This window comes from Gossypium arboreum, chromosome 8 (genome assembly GCF_025698485.1).
Source record: "Gossypium arboreum isolate Shixiya-1 chromosome 8, ASM2569848v2, whole genome shotgun sequence".
In the NCBI taxonomy this organism is placed as follows: domain Eukaryota; kingdom Viridiplantae; phylum Streptophyta; class Magnoliopsida; order Malvales; family Malvaceae; genus Gossypium; species Gossypium arboreum.
The window spans coordinates 1,179,560-1,205,486 of NC_069077.1; the positions used below are offsets into that span (position 1 = coordinate 1,179,560).

At 36.6% G+C, this 25,927-nt stretch overlaps 1 protein-coding gene across 1 annotated transcript; it reads left to right on the forward strand.

Moving 5' to 3' along the window:
* Window positions 1–17,413: 17,413 nt before the first annotated feature.
* On the forward strand, window positions 17,414–18,161 carry LOC108469183 (uncharacterized). Its single transcript, XM_017770078.2, has one exon. It carries the CDS (start codon window positions 17,523–17,525, stop codon window positions 17,895–17,897), a length of 375 nt encoding a protein of 124 aa, XP_017625567.1. The 5' UTR covers window positions 17,414–17,522; the 3' UTR covers window positions 17,898–18,161.
* Window positions 18,162–25,927: the final 7,766 nt, after the last annotated feature.

A 25,927-nucleotide genomic window follows, 5' to 3' on the forward strand; every position in this document is an offset into this window, starting at 1 on the left:
AGCTTATCATGGAAAAGGGGTTTTTTGATAAAGTAGAAGACAACGCGGCTGTCCGGGTATGGGCTGAGACAACACAACAAGAGAAAGGTGATAGTCTTACCAAGGGGTATGTGTCAGAGCTATGGAATTTTACTCGGATCAGCGTAACCCAAAATAATCTCCAAGAATTGAAAGAAATATGGAACCAGTGGGACGACGAGTTCAAACAATTATTCTATTGTCATTACGGTGATTTACCTTATCTGCTCGATGTCAAGGTAGACGAGCACCTGTTTCGAGCCCTTGCCCAATATTGGAATTCCGCTTACAGTTGCTTCACTTTCGGGAAGGTAGATTTGGTACCTACTATAGAAGAATACACGACCTTGCTCCGTTGCCCAAAGATTCAAATAGACAGAATTTATACCGACACCGCCAACGTCCCAAAGATTTTCAAAAAGCGATGAACATCACGGGGATGAGCGAACAGTGGGTGACAACCCGGATCAAACAAAAAGGAGATTGTAAATGCATCCCATGGAGGAACCCGAGGATCTAATCTTAGCGCACTCGACGTGAAAAAAGGGTAGATGTCTTCGCCTTAAGCATCTATGGATGGTCATCTTCCCAAGGCTTTGGGGCATGTAGACGAGGTCGTTGTTGACCTTTTGATAGGCTTAGTAAAGGAACCACACTGCATTCGCAATCTTGGCGGAAACTTTCAGATCATTAAATGCTTGTAGAAGAAGCGGTGAAGGAGATTTATTGGATGTGCACGACTTTTGCTATCCCGGTTCCTGACCATTTTGGAAAGTGGAAAAGGTCTCATATCGTATCTTCTCGAAAATTACTCTCCATTGAAAGAGTTAGTGGCTACACCGAGGCGAGATGATGTAACAGAAGAAAATTGGATGAATGTTCTCCAAAATCTGCAAGAAGAAGATGTTGAATGGAGAGCCCCGTGGATGGTCCCTGATGAAATATTATATCGATGCGGAGATTTTGATTGGGTTCCCTTGTTGGGAGTATGGGGAGCCGTCGGATACGCTCCTCTGCTTGCATTGCGACAATATAGATCCAGACAGTTTACACCACCAACATACGGGTTGGCCGGTCGAGTTCACGTTATGTGGAATAATTACAAAAGAAAGTTCGCGAGATATCGAATGCCCGGAACCGGACTCATAAAATGAAGAAGTTTGCTGCAAATCCCATGACTACTCCCGAGTACGACCGATGGTGGAATCGGAGGATTAACGACAACATCCCTACATCGATCAAGGAATCCTCGATCGTAGAAGAGCACTTGAAAGTAATCCCATCCGAGCTGGAAATCATCGAGCAAGATTTCGAGAGAAAGAGTCTAGAGCTAGAAAAAGGATCGAGCATTTGGAAGAAGAAAAGATGCGATTAGGGTTAGACGTCGATGCCCGTAAATTAGAAGTGAAAGACTCGAAAGGGAAGAACAAGGTCAAGAGGACTTAGACAGTTTTAAAACAGACTATAAGAAGTCTGCGAGATCAATGAGAACCATTGGGTTAGGAAAAACATCCGAACAATGGCGACATGAAGTTAGAAAAGAGCAAAGCAAAGCCAACCAGTGGGAGGAAAAATTTCGCGATACTCAAGCTCGAGAAGGTGCTCTAAAGAGAAGTTTGGTAGAAAGTCAAAAGGAGAAAGAAGGGTTAAAGATCCGGGTATCAGAGTTAGAGAGGTTATTATATCAGTACCGCTCGCGTAACTCTGCAATCGAGTTGAAAGCTAGTCAGAATAGAATCAAAGAATTAAAAAAGAATATAGAGGAACTCAAAACAGCGCTGCAAAATCGTGAACTTCAGATAGAGCTCCTCAAGTAAATAACGGCGATGGAAGGAGCAACTTCATCAATCCCAAGACCAAGTCGGGAGTAGGGACTACATCATGGGCGAGGCTTTGACTCAAACGAGAAGTGGTGACCACTTGCAAACGTTAGCAGTACAAGCCGATGTCTTGAGTTTAAAATACGAGTCAGAGACGGATCGAGGCCAAAAGCTAGCTTGGCTTCTTAGACAGGTTAAGGCCTTAAGTATCAGGGCCAAGCCTTATATGTAATCTATTTTATGTAAAGAAACTTGTTTTCTAGAAAAGTTACTCTAATGAAATCAAATTGGAATCAACGCTGTTTTGCATCCATCTCATTCATTGCATTCATACATCAACATTGCATCATACGCACTAAAACTTACAAGAAACCCTAAAATCATGGCGGTTACTCGGAACATCGTTACGGTACAAGAGGAAAACAAAAGCAATGGATCAAAGGTTAGAAAGATTGGAACAAATGCAAAAGAGATGCAGGATCAACTACAAATACGTATGCAAGAACGGTGGCCAAAATCCAAAGAAGATGTAAGGGACCGATCTTCGGAGTCCCAAAGGAGTATGATGGATCAATTAATGCGTCTATTGGTGGTGGATTAGAAAAAGGAAAAGCCCCATAATCAATAATGGAGATGACAACGAAGATCCCGTCTACCTCCGGGTTTGTCCCAATGGACGTTCGACACAACCCGATGTGTACCCAAGAAGGCCATCGATCACTATCGCCTCAACCATTTCAAACCGGTGTCTCGCACAGATGAATTATCGACCGGTTCGGGCTCTAATCCGGGATAATCCGACCAACCCCGTGGTCCTCAATCTCGATGAAGTAATAGAAGCGAGAAAAGACAAGGGTAGAACTCCGAGAGAGCTTGAGGAAAGATGTAGATGGTTGGAAGAAAATTTAAAGAAATGGAAAACACCGACTATCGTGGTGGAATCGACGCTAAGGAATTAAGTTTGGTTCCGCACTGTACTCCTCCAAAGTTCAAGACCCTGAATTTGAGAAATACAACGGACTAGCTGTCCGAAGCCCACATCACTATGTTCTGCAGACGCATGGCAAAGCTATGTCAATAATGACCAACTATTGATCCACTGCTTCCGGAAAGTCTAGTTGGAGCCGCTTCTAGGTGGTACAACCAACTGAGTCGTAACCATATCAGTTCATGGAGGGATTTAGCGCAAGCTTTCATGAAGCAGTACAGTCACGTGACTGACATGGCCCCTGATAGAGTCACATTACAGAACATGGAGAAGAAACAAAATGAGAGTTTGTGCAATACGCCCAAAGATGGAGAGAGGTAGCAACGCAAGTTCAACCACCTCTTCGGAGAAAGAAACGACCATGCTCTTTATCAATACGTTGAAGGCTCCATTCATTAACCACATGTTAGGGAGCGCTATTAAAGCTTCTCGGACATAGTAATGTGCGGAGAAATGATAGAGAACGCGATAAGATGTGGAAGGATTGAAGCGGGGAAAGTGCTAAGAGATCAACCCCAGAAGGAAAGAGAACGATGTGAACAACATGAGTATGTATAATAAGCCAGTCACCATGAGCTAACCAAAGATGGTGACTACCAGCCATCATGGCTCCGCAAGATGGGACTTCAACCCAAGGCCTAGCACGGAAAGAGTCCAGTTTACTCCTATCCCGATGTCCTACAAGGAATTGTACCAGAGCTTATTCGATGCCCATGTAGTGTCACCCTTCTATCTAAAGCCAATGCAACCCCCATTCCCCAACTGGTACGACGCAAACACCCAATGCGAATACCATGCAGAGCCACAGGCACTCGATAGAAAATCGCACCACTTTCAAGAAGCTAGTTGAAAGACTCATCAACGTTGGCATCGTGAAATTTGATGATACACCTAGTGCAGAAAACCCATTACCGAATCATGGGGATAAGGGTATAAATGCCATAATCAAGAGTTCAGGGAAGGAAATTAAGATGAATGTTGCAGAAGTGAATACCCCGTTGAAAGAAGTGTGGAAGAAAATGGTGGAAAGAGGTTTGATGGCGCAGAATTCGGGGGTTAAGCCTCGAGAAGCGAAGAATTATTGTGAGTTCCACGACCAAGAGGACCATGAGATCCAGAAATGCAGCCAATTCAGGGCTTTAGTACAAGGATTGATGGATAATAAGGAGCTGGAATTCTTCGAATATGTCAGGAACCAGGAAAAAGCAGACGTGTGTGCCTCTGAAGAAGGGTCGACGAGAAACGCTTGCAAAATCAACCACCCATTGGTCATCATATCACGCTTAAGAACTAATGAAGATGGGACCCAAGTCGCACCCAAAGTCATGATCCAGAAGCCCGTTGCTTTCCCTTATAAAGATAGCAAGAGGGTGCCATGGAATTACAGCTGCAATGTGACGATCCCAGGAAAGAAGAGCCCGGCCAGTGCTTCACAAGAAAACCAAGACGTAGGTTTTTTTACACGCAGTGGGAGACGTTATGTTCCCGAAGGCACAGGAACTAAAATTGCCAAAGAAAAGGTCCCGACAGTAGAGCAAAGGAAAGAAAAGATGGTCGAGTTCGAATCGCCAGTCAATGAGTCAGTAACCGAGAATGAAGCCAGAGAATTCTTAAAATTTTTAAAACACAGTGAGTACAGCGTCGTTGAACAGCTACATAAGCAACCACTCGCATTTCGGTCTGGCCTTACTTGAGCTCGTAAACGACGGAGCGCGTTAATGAAAGTGCTGAACGAGACATACGTCGCGCATGACATCTCTGTCAACAAACTGGACCGCCTGGTCAACAATATCAGCGTTGACAATTTTATTTTCTTTAACGACGACGAAATACCACTAGGAGGCATGGGGTCCACAAAGGCCCTGCACATTACCACGTGTTGCAAGGGATACACATTACCGGGGGTACTGATCGATAATGGATCAGCACTAAACGTCTTACCCCTATCCACACTGAAAAGGTTGCCCGTGGATAGTTCCCATATGAAGACATGCCTAAATGTAGTAAGGGCGTTTGACGGTACTGAAAGAAACGTAATGGGGAGGATTGAATTACCCCTTCAAATCGGTCCTAGCACGTACGAGATAGACTTCTTAGTGATGGACATTAAACCCTCTTACAATTGCCTATTGGGAAGACCTTGGATCCACTCGGCGAGGCGGTCGTCATCATTACATCGAAGCTTAAACTTATAACGGAAGGTCGATTGGTGACCATAAATGCGGAGGAAGACATCATTGCATCTGTTACCAGCAACGCACCATATGTGGGGACAGATGATGAAGCCATAGAATGTTCTTTTCGATCGTTGGAATTCGTAAATGCGACATTTGTTGTCGAAGGAAATAAAGTCCCAACACCTGACTTTCCAAAACCACAAGAATGGGACTACAACCGATGGTTGGGAAGGAGCCTTACCAGGAAAGGACTTGGAAGAAGCCTACAAGGAAGGGTCAAAGTACCTATGCTCACGGACAACGGGACCACTTTGGCTTAGGATTCAAGCGGATGCAAGACAAAAGAAAGAGGAGCAAGAGAAGAAACGAGAAAGGAGTAGAGCGCGTTTGAAGCGGGAAGAGATTAAATGGAAACCAATGACCTTTCCCCATATATCCGAACATTTGTGTCAGGAGGAACTATTTATGCCGAGGGAAGATTGGCGTGCCAAGAGCCCATGAAGAAATGAGGAAAACTTCAAAGATTAATGCCACGTTCAAGGAGGAACCGGAGAAGAGAATGGACTGGCATTCGCCTTATGAGACGAAAGTGCTTTGAATAATTGGACTGCGGAAGAGATTCCTGTAGTCTTTAAAACTAACACAGAGTAATGCCCAAAACACGCTTATTACCCTAGGCCTAGGAGTAATAAGTGTCTTTTTATGAAATAGGCCTATGTTCGAAATCGTTATTTCAATAAAATGCATCCTTTCGTCTTATTCAGTGCAAATATTCTTTCATTCATACTCATACCGTACATGCCATTGTTCTTAGATTCTTTTGTTCTTTGCATCTTCCTTTCTACCTAAAACAGGTCTCCAGATATCAACGATGTGAGTGACCTTGCTATTAATTCGGAGTCTCCCTTTGAGCGCGATATGTGTCTAGAGGGATCCGAGGATTTTGGAGATGACAGTGATTGTAACTTATCCCCTGATTTGTTGAGGATGGTAGAACGCAAGGAGAAACAGATTCTACCCCACAAAGAGACCGTAGAAGTCGTGAACTTGGGAGATGAACTAGAAAGAAGAGAAGTAAAGATCGAAACTTGCATCACTACAGAGACAAAGCGGGACCTTATTGAGTTACTCTAAGAGTTCAAGGATGTCTTTGCATGGTCATATCGGGATATGCAGGCTAAAATCGACCTTGTGGTACATGTGCTCCCCATCAAAGAAGAATGCAGGCCAGTTCAGCAAAAGCTTCGAAGGATGCGGCCCGATGTTCTGTTAAAAATAAAAGAGGAGGTCAAGAAGCAATTTGATGCTGGTTTCTTACAAGTAGTTAAGTACTCAGAATGGGTAGCCAACATCGTCCCCGTCCCTAAAAAAGATGGGAAAGTACGGATGTGTGTAGACTACAGAGACTTAAACAAGGCCAGCCCGAAAGATAATTTCCCATTGCCTCATATCGACACCTTAGTGGACAACACGGCAGGTTACTCACTTTTCTCCTTCATGGATGGTTTCTCGGGGTACAATCAGATCAAAATGCATCCTAAAGACATGAATAAAACCACATTTGTGACCATGTGGGGAACCTTTTGCTATAAAGTAATGCCATTTGGATTGAAAAATGCGGGAGCAACATATCAGAGAGCCATGGTTACCCTATTTCATGATATGATGCATAAAGAAATTGAAGTTTATGTCGACGACATGATCGCCAAATCTCGGACTGAAGAAGAACATGTGCAAGTCTTAAGAAAATTATTTTTGAGGTTGAGAAAATTCCAGTTGAAGCTCAATCCTGCAAAATGTACCTTCGGAGCCAGGTCAGGAAAACTGCTAGGATTCGTGGTCATGGAAAAGGATTGAGATCGACCCGCACAAAGTCAAGGCCATACAAGAATTACCTCCACCACGTACTCAAAAGGAAGTCCGAGGATTCCTAGGAAGATTAAATTACATCGCTCGGTTTATTTCACAACTAACTGAAAAATGTGACCCCATATTCCGTCTCCTTAAGAAACACAACCCTAGTGGTTGGGACGAGGAATGCCAGAAGACTTTCGACAAGGTTAAGCAATATTTGTCCAATACCCCAGTATTGACACCACCTAATCCAGATAAGCCATTGATACTGTATTTGACGGTATTTGAAAATTCTATGGGATGCGTACTTGGCCAACACGATGAATCGGAAAGGAAAGAAAAAGCGATATATTACCTCAGTAAAAAGTTTACTGAGTGTGAGACGAGATACTCGTTCATTGAAAAGTTGTGCTGTGCCTTGATTTGGACAACCCGAAGACTGAGACAATACATGTTGTACCATACAACTTGGCTGATCTCTAAAATGGATCCTCTGAAGTACTTGATGTAGTCAACTGCCTTGAACGGGAGAATGGCCCGATGGCAAATTCTACTTTCGAATTCGATATAGTCTATGTGAAACAAGGTAGTAAAAGGAGTGCAATAGCAGATTTCTTAGCCAGAGCCCTAGAGGACTACGAGCCTCGAACTTTGATTTCCCAAATGAAGATCTAATGTGCATAGCAACCATCAAGAAGACCTCAAGAGGGTCACCCTTGAAGCTAAACTTTGACAGAGCATCAAATGCCATGGGTAACGGAATCAGGCGATTCGGTGTCCCCGAGTGGAGATCATTATCCATTCACTAGTAAATTAGATTTCATCGCACGAACAATATGGCGTAATACGAGGCATGCATCATGGGAATACGTGCGGCCATAGAACGTAAAATCAATGTGTTAGAGGTATATGGAGATTCGCCTAGTGATTTATCAACTCAAAGGTGAATGGGAGACAAGAGACCCCAAATTGATCAATTACGGAGGTTAATCCTTGAGTTAATTAAAGAGTTCGATGATATTGTCTTCTACTACCTCCCACGAGAAGAAAATCGATGGTCGACGCCCTAGCAACTTTGGCTTCTATGATCAAGGTGAACCAGCCAGAAGATGTGAAACCGATCCAAATGAGCATTTACGAGGCCCCGGCTCATTGTTACAACCTTGAAGAAGAAGAGGAAAATGATGATCACCCTTGGTACCATGACATCCTACGATATGTGAAGAATCGTGAGTACCCTAACCAAGCTACTGAGAATGACAAGAGAACGTTGAGAAGACTGGCCAGTGACTATGTCTTAGATGGGGAGATCCTGTACAAAAGAAGGAAGGATCAGGTACTATTAAGGTGTGTAGACGCCATTGAGGCCAAGAAAATCTTGAAAGAAGTCCATGAGGGCATCTGCGGGACACACGCTAATGGTTTTACAATGGCCAGGCAAATTATGAGGTTCGGTTATTATTAGTCCACCATGGAAGGAGACTGTATTAACTACGCCAAAAGATGTCATAAGTGCCAAATCTATGGAGACAAGATTAATGTGCCTCCCTCACATCTGCATGTCATGACCTCGCCATGGCCTTTCTCGATGTGGGGCATGGATGTGATTGGGCCAATTTTGCCTAAAGCTTCAAATGGGCATCGTTTCATCTTTGTGGTCATCGATTATTTCACCAAATGGGTGGAGGCCTCTTCATACGCCAATGTCACTAAATCGCAGCTAGCAAGTTCCTAAAAAGGAAATCATCTGTCGATATGGAATGCCGAAAGGATCATATCGACAACGCATTGAATTTAAATAATAGCACGATAGCGGATGTCTGCATCGATTCAAGATCGACACCACAACTCGTCATCAGATCACCGAAGATGAACAGTGCAAATCGAAGCGACCAATAAGAACATCAAGAAGATTGTAGGAAAGATGACGGAAACTTATAAAGATTGGCATGAGAAGCTACCATTTGCCCTCTATGCTTATCGAACGTCTATCAGAACTTCTACTGGGGCAACGCCTTTCTCATTAGTTTATGGAATGGAGGCAATTTTACCTATCGAGGTCGAGATCCCTTCCTTAGAGTTTTGTCGAGGTAAAGTTGGATGAAGCGAGAATGGATCCATTCCGATACGATCAGTTGAATTTGATTGAAGAAAAGAGGCTACGGGCTATTCGCCATGGTCAGATGTACCAAAAGCGAATGATGCGAGCTTACGACAAAAAGGTTCGTCCCAGAGAATTCCACGAGGGAGACCTAGTACTGAAAAAGATCCTGCCCATACAAAAAGACTTCAGAGGAAAATGGATGCCGAATTGGGAAGGGCCTTATGTGGTGAAGAAAGCCTTTTCTAGCGGAGCATTGATATTGGCTGAAATGGATGGCAAGACCTTATCCAATCCCGTGAATTCGGATTCGGTTAAGAAATACTTCGCCTAAAAAAAAATTAAAAAAAAAAGAAAAGAAAAAGGAGAGGCTGTGGTGAAAACTCGAAAGAGCATCTTAAGACCAAAGGGATTTTGAATTGAAAACCCATAAAGGGCAATTCAAATTTTGATCAAAGGTGGGGCATGCGATGGTCTTATGGTACCTAAATTAACAAAGAGGAGATGTTACATCTTGGGGCATCAGCAAGAGTACTCTAGATCCCTAAACGCATATTGGGTAAAAAAGGAGCCTTCAAGAAGTCAAGTCTGATGAAAAACTCACGCTGCGATATCGGGGCACCTATTCCCTTTTATCCATTTTGTATTCCAGCAATGTTTGTTGACCTGTAATTAATATATTCCTTCAAATGTTGTTTCGATAAATTTCAGTTTTGTCATGATCTTTTCAAGCATTTTGCATTGAAATGATGATTAATGGACTAAAGCCATTTTCACAAAAAGAGTTCTCGCATATTACTCGAAAGTTTCTAAATAGTACAGAACACAAACAGACTATTATTTAGAACTAACCAAACTCAAAGATTGGAAGCATCTGAGAAGAAAGAGTTTAAATTGGGACTACCTCTTCGGGTTTTCTATTCAAAATTTAAGCTGAACAAGAAGACAGGATACCATTTCAGTAAAGGAACCTTGATTAACTAAGAGCAATGGCAACCTAAACAGGGTTTCACGCTCACAACATGCTGCACTCATACATTCATAGATCATTCATAAATGCATCTAATTAGGAACATTTGATTCATTTTGATCATAACACCCTAATTCTTTAACATGAGCATAAATACCTGGAACTGATTCTACAGGTCATGTCCCTAGAATCAGTAAATTCCTAGATCTTATCACCTTAAGCAGTAGGGAAACAGATCGAAGATAATGAGCTTTAACCCCCTAGGCAGTAGGGTAACGAGCCAAATTTATGACCTTAACCCCAAGAAGTAGGGTAATAGGTTGAAAATTGCAGATCTTATCACCCTAAGCAAGAGGGAAGCAGATCAAAGAAGATGAGCCTCAACCCCAAGCAAGAGGGTAACAGTGAAAATCACAGATCTCACCTCCCCGAAGTTGCAGAGGAGCAGATCAACACGCCGAATCTCGCCTCCTCGAATGCGGTGAAGCGATTCAAACCACCAAGCTTTAACCCCAAGCAGTAGGGTAACAAGTCGATGTCATAAGGTCTTAAACCCCTAAAGAGGGAAAGCACCAAATTGCAGATCTTATCCCCTAAGCAAGTAGTAGTGTAGATCGAAGACGAAGAACCTTAAACCCCTAAGCGGTGGGGTAACAGTTAAATTGCAGATCTTATCTCCTAAGCGAGAGTGGAGCAGATCGAAGACGAAGAACCTTAAACCCCAAGCAAGTAGGGTAACAGGTTGAGTATGCAGATCTAAAACCCTAGCGAGAGGGAAGCAGATCAAAGATGACAAGCCGTAATCCCTTAAGCAAAGAGGGTAACAGACTAAAAATTAAATATCTTCTTCCCAAACAAAGAAGTGGAGTTGATCGAAGCCGCAGCAAATCTCCTTGAAGTTTCAAGTGGAGTTGATCGAAGCCTCAGAAGATCTCCTTGAAGTTTCAGTGGAGTAGATTAAAGTCACATGTCTTAGCTCCATAGAGTTGCAGTGGAGCAGATCAAAGCAAACCTCACCTTCTCGAAGCTGCAGTAGAGCAGTGAAACGGAGTGAGGCAACAAGATTGGAATGAAGCTACCTGGGGAAAAGGAGCACTAGACAAGTCCAGACATAGTGAGACCGGGCAAAATTGGTCTTTCTCAAGTCTTTGCTCTGTTCTCGTTACGACAACAAGCAAAGAGGGCAACAGACAAGCCCAATTTTGGGCCCAATACCCAAAACCCCAATTACAAACCAACCCCTAACTAAGCCCAAAACCACTAAATCCCTAGCCCAAAACCCATCTACTAACCCACTAAGCCCAACAAGAACCTAAAAATACCAAAACCAAAAAATAGAAACCCTAGCCGCCAAGATGTGCTCCCTCTGCTCCACCACCGACGCTGCAAGTGGCCTCTGCTCCACCACCGTTTACTGATCAATAAAGGAAAAGAGAGACAACAAAGAAGCAAGTTGTAAAAATGCCTATAAGAGGTGAATTCAAAACCATTGTAGAGATCGGCGTTTTTAATAAGAAATAACATTAGATTTGAAAATACACAAAGCAAAGAACAGATCCAAGAATATCGGAAGCAAAAAAACAGTCCAAACAGAGAGTCAATATCTAATAGCCCAAGGTGATTTCATTTAGTATCATCGTTATTTTCTTTCTTTTAACCTATTTTACTCAAAAATACACATATATTATAGACATATAAAAATACAAAAAAAGAGGTAAAAATATACTGAGGCGATTTTCGCCACCTGCACGGTGGTCGGAACAACAAGACGGCTGGCTCCGGCGATCGGCGTGATCGCCCCGGCCGAAATCGCCCTCCCTCTCTCTCACCTCTTTTTTTCTTTAGCAGCTAAAATGAAATTTTTAGAAGTTTTAGGCTTTATAGCCTACCAAAAGCACTGCTTTTGGTGCCTGTGCCAAGACCCAAAAGCACGTGCTTTGAAGCGACCCGACCCGATCCGACCCGCTCCACTCGGGATCCGCGTGTTTTCGCTCTTAGGGATTAATTTGCTGGGTCCTTCCGCTTTTCTATGATTTTCAATCGGTTTTTCTTGTATTTTAATTTGGCCCTATAATTTATTTCACTTTCCAATTTAGTCTCTCATTGGTGCTGCTGCGTTCGATCAAAAGGAATAATTGCTTCCACGGTCCCTCGTGTTGTGCGCACATTCAATTGGGTCCTTTTATTTTAAATTCCCCTTAACTTCATTGTTAATTCACTTTTGTCCATTTTTTACTTTTTCTCATTATTTTATTTTAGTCTTAATATTATTCATACTATTCTATTTTATTCTTGCTATCATTATTATATTTTATTTATTAGCATGGTATTATTATTATTATTATTACTTAGTATTATATACATATATATCATATAGTATTATTAATTTGTTTTAATATTATTATTTTGGTTAATGTATTTGATGACCTCATATGTATTCTTTTAAAATATATATATCTATATATTATACTCCTCATTATATATACCTATATTAACATTGCATTGTGCCTATTCTTTAAGCATTATATACATATATTTTCTTTTATATATTATATATATTTTACGTACATACTTTTAATATTATCAGTATTCATTTTTAAAATATACGTATATATTTACGTAATATTGTTCATTTTTTGTCACATTGTTATTATTCTGATATGTATACACCATTACTATACCTATTTATTCTTGACGGTTATTTTTACTATTATTCCTAATATATATATTATGTACACATTTTTTAATATCATAGTATATATATATTTAACGCCATATTCTTGTTATACCTATTTTCACCTTTATTATGTTTTATACACAAATATATATATATACTATATAATTTTATTACGTATACATTTCTATATACTACGCATGCGTATCCTTTAATATTATATTATTGTTATTATGTATGTATATATTTCCCTTATATATTTCTTATTACTTCTATTATTATGTATGTACCTAAATACATATATGTATATACCTTTTTATCATTATTATCATTACCATTGTCATTTTATTTTACCATTTTTCTTACATTCATTTATTTATTTATTCGATTCGTGTGTTCGATTGTTTTATTTCCTCACATATGTGTTTACATTTACATATTTCTAAGCTTCACTATTGTTTCATTTTTTTAATTACTTTTTGACGCTATCACATCTATCATGGTGTCATTATACATATTAACACCATAGCCTTTATGTTTCATTATAAATCACGTTTTTACTCAATATATATTAAAATAACCCTTTCATAAAAGTGATATTCCGTATTTTGTAATTCGAGATAATCGTGCCCTAACTTCTGGGTTTCGACTTTTCTCATTTAACCTAAATAACGGAATATATTCTTTTAAATCATTATACAAGTTAAAATGCTTATTCTCGAAAATGTGAAGTGTTGTGCCCTAACTTACGGTATGATATTTTGTCATCTCGAAATAAGAATTTTGTTCGAAATAAAGGCAATATTCGGTGTTTGAGAATTGAGAAAACGTGCCTAACTCATCGGGTTTCGACTTCTCTCGTTATTCTAAATAATCGAATACCCTTTTAATGAAATACATGATTTCATAAAAGGCAAGCTCGCTCTCGAAAGTTTAAGGTGTCGTGTCCTAACTTACTGGGTGTGACATTTTATATTTTGAGACGAGAGAGTCTTTAACACTTGAGCTTTTTATAAAGAAGGATCTTATTTTAAAATTCTTTCAAACTTTTTTTAATTTTCGATACTAAGACACTAATTAATCAACTAGGTACCAATTTTGGGCGTATCGAGGGTGCTAATCCTTCCTCATGCGTAACCGACTCCCGAACCCATTTTCTGATTTTCGTAGGCCAAAAATTATCGTTTAGGTAAATCTTAACTTTTATTAAAATGATTAACTTAAGGTGATCCGATCACACCTAAAAAGATTGGTGGCGACTCCAGTTTTTTTCATTTTCATTTTTAAAATCCAAGTCGACTACCGTTTTACAAAAAAATGGTTACGACAACTACAATTTCAAAAAGAGGGGAAGCGGTCCATAAGCTCTACTTTAATTTCTCCATTCATTATATCATAACCTATAATCAAATATTTCTTCAAAAATAATACTTTTATATAATAAAAGTCGTACCAGTGAAATCAATGTTTATATTGTAACCTAAATTTATAATCAGCTCTTTCAAAATCAATGTTTTAACTAAAAAGTGAAGCACAAAAATCATCTCATTTATATCAATAGTATGATCATAACATATAATCTGCTTCTTCAAAATCGATGCTTTCTCGATTGGAGCATAATATGCCTATCAAAACCATCAATGAATATAACCGTCTCAAGTTTGTTGTATAATTTCATATCATATAAATTAGATATCATAAATTTTTTTTAATAAAATTTTAAGAATTTACTTAATTGAATTGATTTTACCACACCTACTCGAATATTGCAAATGTAATTTGGGAATCTTACCTTCTTCTCCAAGTGCTTTATCATAGTGGAGATGAACTTCAAATATCAAAGGCGTCTTTAGAACTTTCAGTAACATCAATGCTTGCTGAAGCTTGAGATGGTACACGATTCGAATCACCATCTTCATGGTATTCTACGTATAGTTTCTTGACAGTAACCGTGGCCGACAAGGGGATCTTATCTGAGTGAAGAACGCAATTTTTGACGTCGAAAATCCTGAACTGTGGGCATCTAAAGAAAAACCTGCTCAACGTGTTACCACCCACTAGCGGAACCGATTCAAGCCGGGCGGTCTCGAGACATGGAAAGAAAACACGGACATCGGTCGGGATTTTGTCGACTAGGACCCCTTTAAAGAAGTTTATAGTTTTGAGCTTTCTGGCACGTAAAGATAGCACGAGGTAAATTAATGGAATTGTTGAGAGGTATATCAATATGAAACTCTTCGAGGTTAGACGAAGTAGCAGTGGTAGAGAGATGGATCCACTCAGAAATCACGGATTTGTTGTACGTAGCTGTTTCTAACGAAAGAAAAATCCTACGGATACTTGTCAAGTTTTCGTGGTTGTTCAAGACATGGTTCATGATACCGTCGAAGGGATAGCTGGAATTATAATGATTTTCCGGCAGGTCAAGAATGGGAACCGACCTCCATAGGTATCGAAATCTCGTGGATAAACAACTTATCCTTATCGAATAATGAGAGGGAAGGAAAGAAAGAATGTGGCAAAGAAGCTCATCGGGCAAATCTTGGACTGCCATTGTTGATGATGTTAGCTAGGTAGGGTTTAGAGAAGTATGCGTGGGTAAAAGTTTTGTTTTATAACGATAATGATAATTTTGTAAAATTAGGTTGGTTTCCTTACATGTAAAAGATTGTATGGAAAATATTTTCTGTATTTTCTTGTGTTTGAACAGTTTGATCAATGAAAAATGATTTATAGGTTAACGTAAAAGATAAGTCATTTTTCAAAAAAGCTCTTCCATATATAATTTTACTTTTACATAAAAATTAACTTAAATTAAGTTTAATATTATTATATTGATAATAATTTTATTTTATTTTAAAAATATTAAAATATTAATATAAGATATTATTTTTTAATATTATTAAACATACATATTTAATTATTTATATTTAATCATATAATAAATAATTAATATAATTTATTATTTTAATAAATTATTTAATATTTCAATTTTATTTAATAATAAATTTTAAAAATAATAATTTTAAATAATATTAAACATATTATTGAAAATATCAATATTAATATTTTAATAATAAATATTTATTACAATTATAAATATAGTAATAATAAATGTTTTGTAGTATTAATGTTAAAATATGTAATAAGTTTATGTACTATTCACAAATTTGCAATTTAGTCTCTGTACTTTTATTTTCAAGAATTTAGTCCCTCTACTTTCCAGATTTGAAAATCGAGTTCAATTATTGACATTGTTAAATTTTTTTGTCAATTTTGTTAATGTCACATTTTTAAATAAAAAAAATACTCACTTGGTAGTCATGTAACTAAAAAATGACATTGCAATGAACCTGCATTTAACAAAATATTTTAAATATATGTAAAAACAATGTAAAATATAAAATTACAGATATAAAATAAACTTAATTAAACAATGAAAAGCTTCAAAAAGAATCTCAAATGTATGTTTGTTTAATTGAAAACGACTTTTATGAAATACTTTTAAGGAACCTACCAAACAAAAGAAAATATTTTACACAGATTCATCTAAACACTAGAAAATATTAGCTTTAACAGAAAAGTAAGTCATTTTCCGAAAGCCATTTTTAGTGACACAAACGAAGCCTTATCCTAAGTATAAGAATGTGATTTGGATCGGGTTGAGTCTCAAGTAATATTTTATTGCCCGAGGTTCAATCCATTTAGAAAATGGGTCTTATTTTTTGTCCAAGCCTATTTTTCGAGCGTATATTTTTATCTAAATCCTTCCACTTTTTAGACCAAACTTCAGATCTGGACGAATATCCTCAACCCATGATTAGGTCTAATTCGAATCAAAACTATAAATATAGTTATAAATTAAAAAAAATAATATTTACTTACATATTTTTCAACAAATCCTTATTATAAAAACATTTGTTTTTTTAAATGATTCAGATATGGTAGACCATATTTATATCCAATCCAAATTTAAAATTGGATAATTCACATCCATCCTAGTCATAGCTACCATCAGCCATTTGGGAATGACCGGAGCAACCGGTAAAAAGTATTAAAACAAAGCAAATCGAATTTAGTCACTTCAAATAAAAGTTAAAATATGCTACTAGTGTTTGTGCTTTTATAGATTTGAGATTTAGTCCCTATATTTTAAAAGTTAAAATTTTAACCTTCCCACTTTTTCAACTTAAATATCCTAGTCTAATCATTATTGTCACGGGTAGTGTCAATTAAAATTTATTAATTTAACATGTTTATTTAATTATTTTTTATAAATCATATGCGACATCATATAAGATTATCTTAATTAACATCATGGTTCTTGGAATAAGATCGAACATCGATTGATATATTGATCTAGACAAAGAGTTAAACTGTATTTTGAGTGAATCACTCGGAACCGATTGAAATGGATTAAAAAATCGATTGAATTGATGGTATAGTTGGTTTTTTTCTATTTTTAAATAATTTTATGTATTTTTAATAATTTATTTAATTAAAATTGAATTGACTGATTGAATCAGCTAAATCAAGAACCAGTGGCTGATCAATTCAACTATTAGTCTAATTTTGAAAACCTTGATCAACATGCAAAATTGATAAATTTTGAGGAAAAATACTAACATTTTTTAATGATTGGACTGAGTTTTTTAGTTAAAAAGAAGTATGACTTAATTTTTAAGTATAGGGATTAAATCTCAAATTTTATCAACATACAGGGACTAACAGCAGATTTTAACCACAATATATTCACATAGTCACTTACACGTGTCCGATCCTATCCGTTTACCCCTCCATCTTCCCGCCTGAGGAAAATGGCTGTTTATTATCGTACTATTTCACCATCTCTGCTTATAAAATTTTCCCCAATTGCGAAAACCCTAATTTTCTCTCTACATACATTAATTCAGTTTTTTAATGGCTTCTCGTCTTCTCAGTTTTGGCCCCACCGGAATCCACGCTTCCGCCGTTTCTGATCATGACCGCCGGAAAAGTACTTCGTCGTCTTCCTATGCTAACTGGTGGGCTCCACTTTTTCGAGTTTCATCTGAGCCGGATTACATAGGATCCGATAAGAAATCGGAGGTCACGGAGAGAAGAGAGGGCGGATCGGAAGCGGATCCGCGGCTAAATATGGCGAGATCGAAGTTTTACCCCGGTTGCTTTACGGAGAAGAAGGCGAAGCAGCTCCGATTGATGATTACCAACTCGTCGTCGTTTCATGACGTTATGTACCACTCGGCGATAGCTTCTCGACTCGCCTCTGACTTCAAAGGTCGATCCGATCTATGAGTGTCAGGCAAGTAACTGAAGTCAGAGCTATTAAAACCAAGTTTCCGTTAATTTTTGTTCTTCGTCTTGAATTTTTGAAGGGGCTGAAAGAAACTGTTAATTGATGGAAAAAAATTCCAATGACCATGTTTATTCAACATTTGAAATAATATAGAATCGTTTTTCAAAAGATTTATGGTAAGATTGTTGTCATTTATAGGGAAATATATTGTAAATAGCATGTAATGATCTGCTTTGAATCTGATTTGGTTGGATCTATGAAAATCTCTAATTCTGTCTGGTTTCGATAGGATATTTCAATTTGGATTTATTCATTAATTGAAGTATTTCAGTTAAATTTAATTAAATATATATAAATTTTAATATTTGTAAACAGTTAAGGATTGGATATCTTTAAATATATATGATTAAAGAATGGATTTATATTTTGATATTCTTGAATCTAACTGAATAAATTGATGATATTTAATTTTTTTTTCAAAAAAGCTCTATTGAATTATGGGTGTAGTGGCAAAGTATTGATATAAGTTTTCAATTGATATCTATATTAAATTTGATTCAATCCCGATAATAGAGGAACTTACTAAATACTTTCACTTGTATTCTAAAAAGCATTATTTAGTTCATTATAGTAGGTTAAGTCAATTCATGTTTCAAAATGCTTTTGATTTAGGTAAGTTTCAAGTTCTAATTGTTTTGGGTTGAAGTAATTCAAAGTTTAAAGTTTGAATTCATGAGTAGAAACATTATTTTTTTTTTTTCAATTTTGGTTAATTTATTAGACTCGGTCATTTCAAATTACTTGTTCAAATCATTTTTGGTTTTGATTGTTTCGGGTTTGAATTGAAAATATTAAAATTATTGACTTTTTTTATGATCAAATCAAATTAAGTTTAAATTATTGACTGGAATATTCACTTTCAAATTTGATACTATTTGTTTTATGTAAAAAAATTTCTTTTTTAATAAATATTAATATATACAATATTTTAAATTAATATGACTATCAAATCAGTTCGAAAATTTACATATATGAAAAGTATAATTATAATAATAATAGTTAAATCATTTAAAATAGTAATCATATAAAATATAAAAAAATAGTTTTTAAGGGCTTTGTAAAAATTAAAATTAGAAAGAAGAAAAACGTTCATATTATTTTAATTTCATATAGTGGGTTGTTACGGAGTTAGTCCAAATTTAGTATATGGTATGTGTATAAATAGAGTGTGGGGTAGCCTTTGAAAATCACACTTAAAATACATTTGGAAATTGAATGAAATTATTTTCTTTTCCCTTTAATTTCATGGGTCAGGAGTATTCTGCTTATTCATTTCCATTTCCTTGTTTTCTTTACAAATTTGTTTAATTATTTTCCAAGTCCTTTACCTTTCCATCTTCCATCATCTTCATTTAAAATCATTTTCATATACCAACCAAGCATGATTAATTTCATGCTCAATTAAGTCCCTTTTAGCTTTAGCCTTGTTATCGCTCTGACAATAAAAAAAATCGTGAGATATGAACTCGCACTAAAGAACCTTTCAATACAATATTCGCTCTCTCTCTAGAATATGGGATTTTTAGTGCTGTATTTAAAGATTTTTTAGTGTAGGTTCATATCTCACGATTTTTTTTTCTTGTCAGAGCGATAACCAGATTAAAGCTAAAAGTTACTTAGTTAAGCATGAAATTAATCATGCTTGGTTGGTATATAGAAATGATTTTAAATGGAGATGCGGAAGGAAAAGATTTGGAAAATAATTAAACAAATTTGTAAATAAACAAGGAAATGGAAATGAATAAGCAGAATGCTACCGACGCATGAAATTGAAAGGGAGAAGAAAATAATTTCATTTAATTTCCAATGTATTCAAGTGTGATTTTCAAAGGCTATCACACGCTTTATTTATACACATACCATATACTAAATTTGGACTAACTCCCTAACAACCCACTACATGAAATTAAAATAATATTAGATTTTTTTCTAATTTTGGCTTTTACAAAGTTAAAAATCCGATAAGCCCTTAAATGTCTCCAAGTTCCCGATTCGACTCCTCTTTTATTGCTTGTGCTACAATTTGGTCATTTTCTGCTCTCTTTTTTTTTTTACTTAAAGCATCCCAATTGCATTCCTGACAAAATTGAAACATAAAATCACCAATTTAGCAGGGATTAATAATTTAAACATATAAAACATGCAAAATTAACATGCTATCACTTATCGAAGTGAATCTTCAAATTCGGTTTAACATATCATAGCCACACGATGTAAGTGAATCTCTTCTTTTATTGAATCGAATGTTTAAATTCGGGTCAACATATCATATCTACATTTCATTTCAGACAATAATGCAATTACAATTGTGCCACGTGGGCTATATCGACGTGTAATATCTTTTTCCCTCAAACTTTTAATTTAAATAATTAACTTTATCACCATGTCAAATAGTGAGAACCTTGATGCCTCTAAGTAAGATCTTGAATTTAACTTTTAGGAATGAAGAAAACAACAATGAATTGTTTTGCCCTTGTAACGCCCCCACACCCGAGACCGTCGCCGGAGTCGAGTATGAGGTGTTACTAAGCTTAGTTTAACATTTTTAGAACTTTGAATTATTTGTTTCTACATTCACAGCTTTTAAGCTACTTGCGTCACAGTCACAATAAAAATCATATCTCGAGTTACAAAACTCAAAATTAAGATCCGTAAATTTTCCCTGAATCTAGACTCATAAAACTATCTACTAATTTTTTTCTAGAATTTTTGGTTGGGCCAATTAGTACAGTTTATTAGTTAAAGTTACCCCTGTTTCAAGACTCGACTGGTCTGACCTCTGTTTACTACGAACCACATTTCTCTCTGTACAAAATTCATATGACTATTAGGTTTGTTTATACTAAAACTAGACTCAATAAGGATTCTGAGGATATAAAATACACCACCTAATTATATCTTTACAATTTATGGTGAATTTCTAAAGTAGGAACAGGGATTCAGAAACTGCTATGACTCTGTTTCACTAAAATTAAAATATCTTCTAACATATACTTCCTTTACTTGTTTCATTTGTTTCATGTGAAACTAGACATAATAAGCTTCAATTTGATATGTATTTCACCACCAAATTCAATTTCTATGATTTTTAGTAAATTTTCAAACTCGCGTTAGTATTGCTGCGGTATTCTGTTTATGGTAAATTTCATCCTTTTATGAGTTTTTATGCACTAAGTATCTTAATAGTTTTCCTTAACATCAAACATAATCTAAACTAACCATTTTCATAATTTATCATTATCAAGCATTTCCTTAACCATTTCACAACCATACCATAAGATCATTTACACAAAATGGGTATATTGCTATACATGCCATACTTAAATTTACAAGCCATTTACCAAAAATCTTTCGGATAGTGTGGTCGAGCCTTCGACCTATCCCGACTCTGAGCTGGCTTGTCCAAAACTACAATGAGTAAGAAGGAGGGAGTAAGCATAAATGCTTAGTAAGTTCATATGCAAATAATAAGTAACATAACAAACAGTTATACCGGTCAACATTAGCATACATCACTAAAACACATATCACATTTTTAATCATTCTTCATCATCTTATTACCTTATCGTGGTTGTATCAATACTCAACCCGAGGGTTAAATACATACCTGTCCAAAATATCCATTTCATATCACTTACCAATACGTCTCTTTACATCTCGAAATTTTCCTCCATTTGAGTAGAACTTTACCCGTTGAACACATCGGAATATAATTCGGATACATGGATAACTTGCACATAAGTGCCACATATTCAATCAAGCAATCATGTAACCCGCCCATAAGCGAACTCGGACTCAACTCAACGAGCTCGGGCGTTCGCATCCATAAGTGAACTCGGACTCAACTCAACGAGTTCGGATGCCTAGTTACATCTCACGAACTCGGACTCAACTCAACGAGTTCGGACATTCGCATCCATAAGTGAACTCGGACTCAACTCAACGAGTTCGGATGCTCAACCATCCTAGTGACATGTCACTTGTATCCTAATCTATTCCTAAGGTTCAAACGGGCTTTTCCTCGAACACTTATCCTTGCCGTCTTCCGTAGAATGCCAAATCAATACTCGGTAACAATTATATTTAACAAGTAGTTCACATAATTTACATATTATTTGAAATTAACCACAAAGCATACATTTCATAATAAAATTCAGCATAACACATAATTAATATCAATAACTTAAAAATAACAATTATGCTACATTATTTACACATGAACTTACCTTGGTACCAAAATACAAAGATTTTGCAATTTAGTCCACAATCTTTTCTTTTCCTCGATTGAGGTCGATTCCACGTCTTTCTTGATCTAAAATAACACATTTAGCTTATTTAATACTCACATTATCAAATTAATCCTTAACTCAAATTTTGGCAAAATTACAATTTTACCCTAAACTTTTGCATATTTACATTTTGCCCCTAGGCTCGGATTAAACTTTATTCCTTATTCTTATGTTTTACAACATGCTGATCACTTTTCTCTTCTATGGCAACATCAAATTCTCACTCTAACATGTACTTGTGACTATTAGGTATTTTTACCAATTAAGCCCTTTTACTCGTTTTTGCTTAAAATCGAGTAGTACAAGTTGTCTAACATAATTTAAAACTTTATATTCTATCATAAAACATCAAAATACACAAATTTCAACTATGGGTATTTTTCCAAATATAAACCCTAGGTTAAATTATTGCTAACATAAGCTTTATCGAGTTAAGGGATCTCAAAACGTAAAAATCATTAAAAGCGGGCTTGGAATCACTTACTATGGAGCTTGGAAGCTTGAAACAAACCCTAGCTATGGAGAACCCTTGAAATTTCGGCCTAATGAAGAAGATGGACAAAATTGGCTTTTAATTTTGTTTTAATTCATTTTAATAACTAAATGACTAAAATACCCTTACTACTAAACTTTCCAAAAATTCCTTCCATGTCCTAATTTTGTCCATGAACTTAAAATTGGTAAAATTTCTATTTAAGACCTCCTCATTAATATTCCAAAACAATTTCATACTAAAAACTTCTAGAATGCAAGTTTTGCAACTTATTCGATTTAGTCCCTACTTTCAATTTAAGCACTTTAGGCATAGAATTTCATCACGAAATTTTCACACAATCATGCAATCATATCATAAACATCAAAATCATTGTAAAATAATTATTTCTATCTCGGATTTGTGGTCACGAAACCACTATTCCGATTAAGCCCTAATTTAGGATATTACAACTCTCCCCCCCTTTTAAAGATTTTCGTCCTCGAAAATCTTACCGGTAAACAGGTGTGGGTATTGGTTTCTCATAGTTTCTTCAGTTTCCCATGTAGTCTCTTCTACCCCATGCTTTTGCCACAACACTTTCACAAGTGCAACACTTTTATTTCTTAGTTGTTTGACTTCTCGAGCTAAAATCTTAATCGGTTCTTCTTCAAAAGTCATATCAGGTCGCAGTTCAATTTCTGTCGGTGAAATTATATGTGAAGGATCTGAACGATACCGACGTAACATAGATACGTGAAACACATCATGAATCTTTTCTAATTCGGGTGGTAAAGCTAGCCGATATGCTACTCTGGTCCAACTTTTTCAATTATTTCATACGGTCCAATAAAACGCGGACTTAACTTGCCCTTTCGTCCAAATCTAAGGACTTTCTTCCATGGAGACACTTTCAAAATACCTTATCACCAACTTGAAACTCAATGTCCTTTCGCTTTAGGTCTGCATAAGATTTACGTCTATCTCAAGCGACTTTCAAACAATCTCGAATTATCTTCACTTTTCTTGATTTCTTTTATTAAATCAACTCCATAAATCTGATTTTCCTTGAGTTCAGTCCAATACAAAGGCGTTCGACACTTTCGACCATACAATGCTTCATAAAGTGCCATTTTCAAGCTCGTCTGATAACTATTGTTGTAAGCAAATTCTACCAACGGCAAATATCTTTCCCAACTTCCTTGAAATTCCAATACACAACATCCGAGCATGTCTTCAAGAATCAATTACTCTCTCGATTGTCCATCGGTTTGTGGATGAAAAGCAAGATTGAAATTTAACCGTACCTAACGCGTCTTGCAACTTTTGCCAAAACCGCGAGGTAAACCTTGGATCTCTATCTGAAATAATCGATAATGGTATTCCGTGTAATCTAACAATTTCTTTAATATACTGATTCAGCCAACTTGTTAAGAGAATAATTAAAGACGCGTCGGGATAAAATGAGCCGACTTAGTTAATCATCAACTATTACCCAGATGGCATCTTTCTTTCCCGAGTCAATGGCAATCTGAAACAAAATCCATAGTAATCGATCCCATTTCCATTCAGAACCATAATAGGTGGAGTAATCCTGAAGGTACTTGGTGTTCACTTTCACTGTTGAAAATTAAGCATTTGGACACAAACTCGATATATCTCTTTTCATTCCATTCCACCAATACATTTTCTTCAAGTCATTATACATTTTCGTACTACCCGGATGAATCGAGAAATAACCACTATGTGCTTCCTGTAGGATCTTTTGAATCAATTCCTCATTCTTGATACACAAATCCGATCTTTAAACATTAAGCACCCATCGAACCAATTTCAAATCGATCCCGTGTCGACTTCACTTTATTTTCTTTTGGCTAGCAAATCTTGATCATTTTTCGAGTTTTAGAAATCTCTTGTAAAAACATTGGTTTTGCTCTTAACTCGCTAGAATCGAACCATCATTTGACACTTTCAACCGAGTGTTCATAACTCTCAAAGCAAACAACAACTTTCGCTCAAAGCATCGCAACCACATTCGCTTTTCCGGATGATAATCAATAACAAGCTCGTAATCTTTCAACAACTCCAACCATCTTCGTTGTCTCAAATTCAAGTCTTTTGTGACATCAAGTACTTAAGACTTTTGTGGTCGGTATATACCGACATTTTTCACCATACAAATAATATCGCCAAATTTTCAAAGCAAACACCACCGCACCAATTCCAAATCGTGAGTAGGATAATTCCTCTCATGAGGTTTTAACGCCTCAAGCATATGCCACCACTTTTCCTTCTTGCATGAGCACACACCCCAAACCATTTAGAGAAGCATCACTATACACCACAAATTCTTTACGATTCGGCTGTACTAACACTGGTGCCTCTGTTAATAACTTTTCAATTCTTCAAAACTCGTTGACATTCTTCCGTCCATTCAAATTTAACATCCTTTCGAGTAATCTAGTTATAGGAGCAGCAATTATAGAAAATCCATTTACAAACCGCCGATAATACCCAGCTAGCCCCAAGAAACTTCTAACTTCGCCACGTTTTTGGTGGTTTCAATCAACAATGGCTGAAATTTTACTAGGATCAACCCGTATACCATCACTGAAACAATATGACCCAAAATCCAACTTCCGGAGCCAAAATTCACTTTTACTAAACTTAGCATACAAATGCTTATCTCTCAAAGTTTGCAAAACTATCCTCAAATGCTCAAGATGTTTCATCTCATCTTTTGAATAAATTAAAATGTCATCTATAAACACCACAACAAATTTGTCCAAGTATGGCGAAATATGCGATTCATTAAATCCATAAACACAAAGGAGCATTTGTCAATCCGAATGGCATAACTAAAATTCATAATGACCATACCTTGTTCTAAAAGCAGTTTTAGGTACATCCGACTCCTTTACCCGCAGTTGGTAATACCCAGATCTCAAGTCAATCTTTGAAAACCATGTCGCTCCTTTTAGCTGATCAAACAAATCATCAATTCTCAGCAACGGATACTTGTTTTTGATTGTCACCTTGTTTAACTGCCGATAATCAACACATAATCTCATAGAACCATCCTTCTTTTTCACAAATAACACGGGAGCACCCCAAGGTGAAAAACTCGGTCTCACAAAGCCTTTATCAGTCAACTCTTGCAACTGCGACTTTAATTCTTTCAACTCTGTTGGTGCCATTCTATATGGAG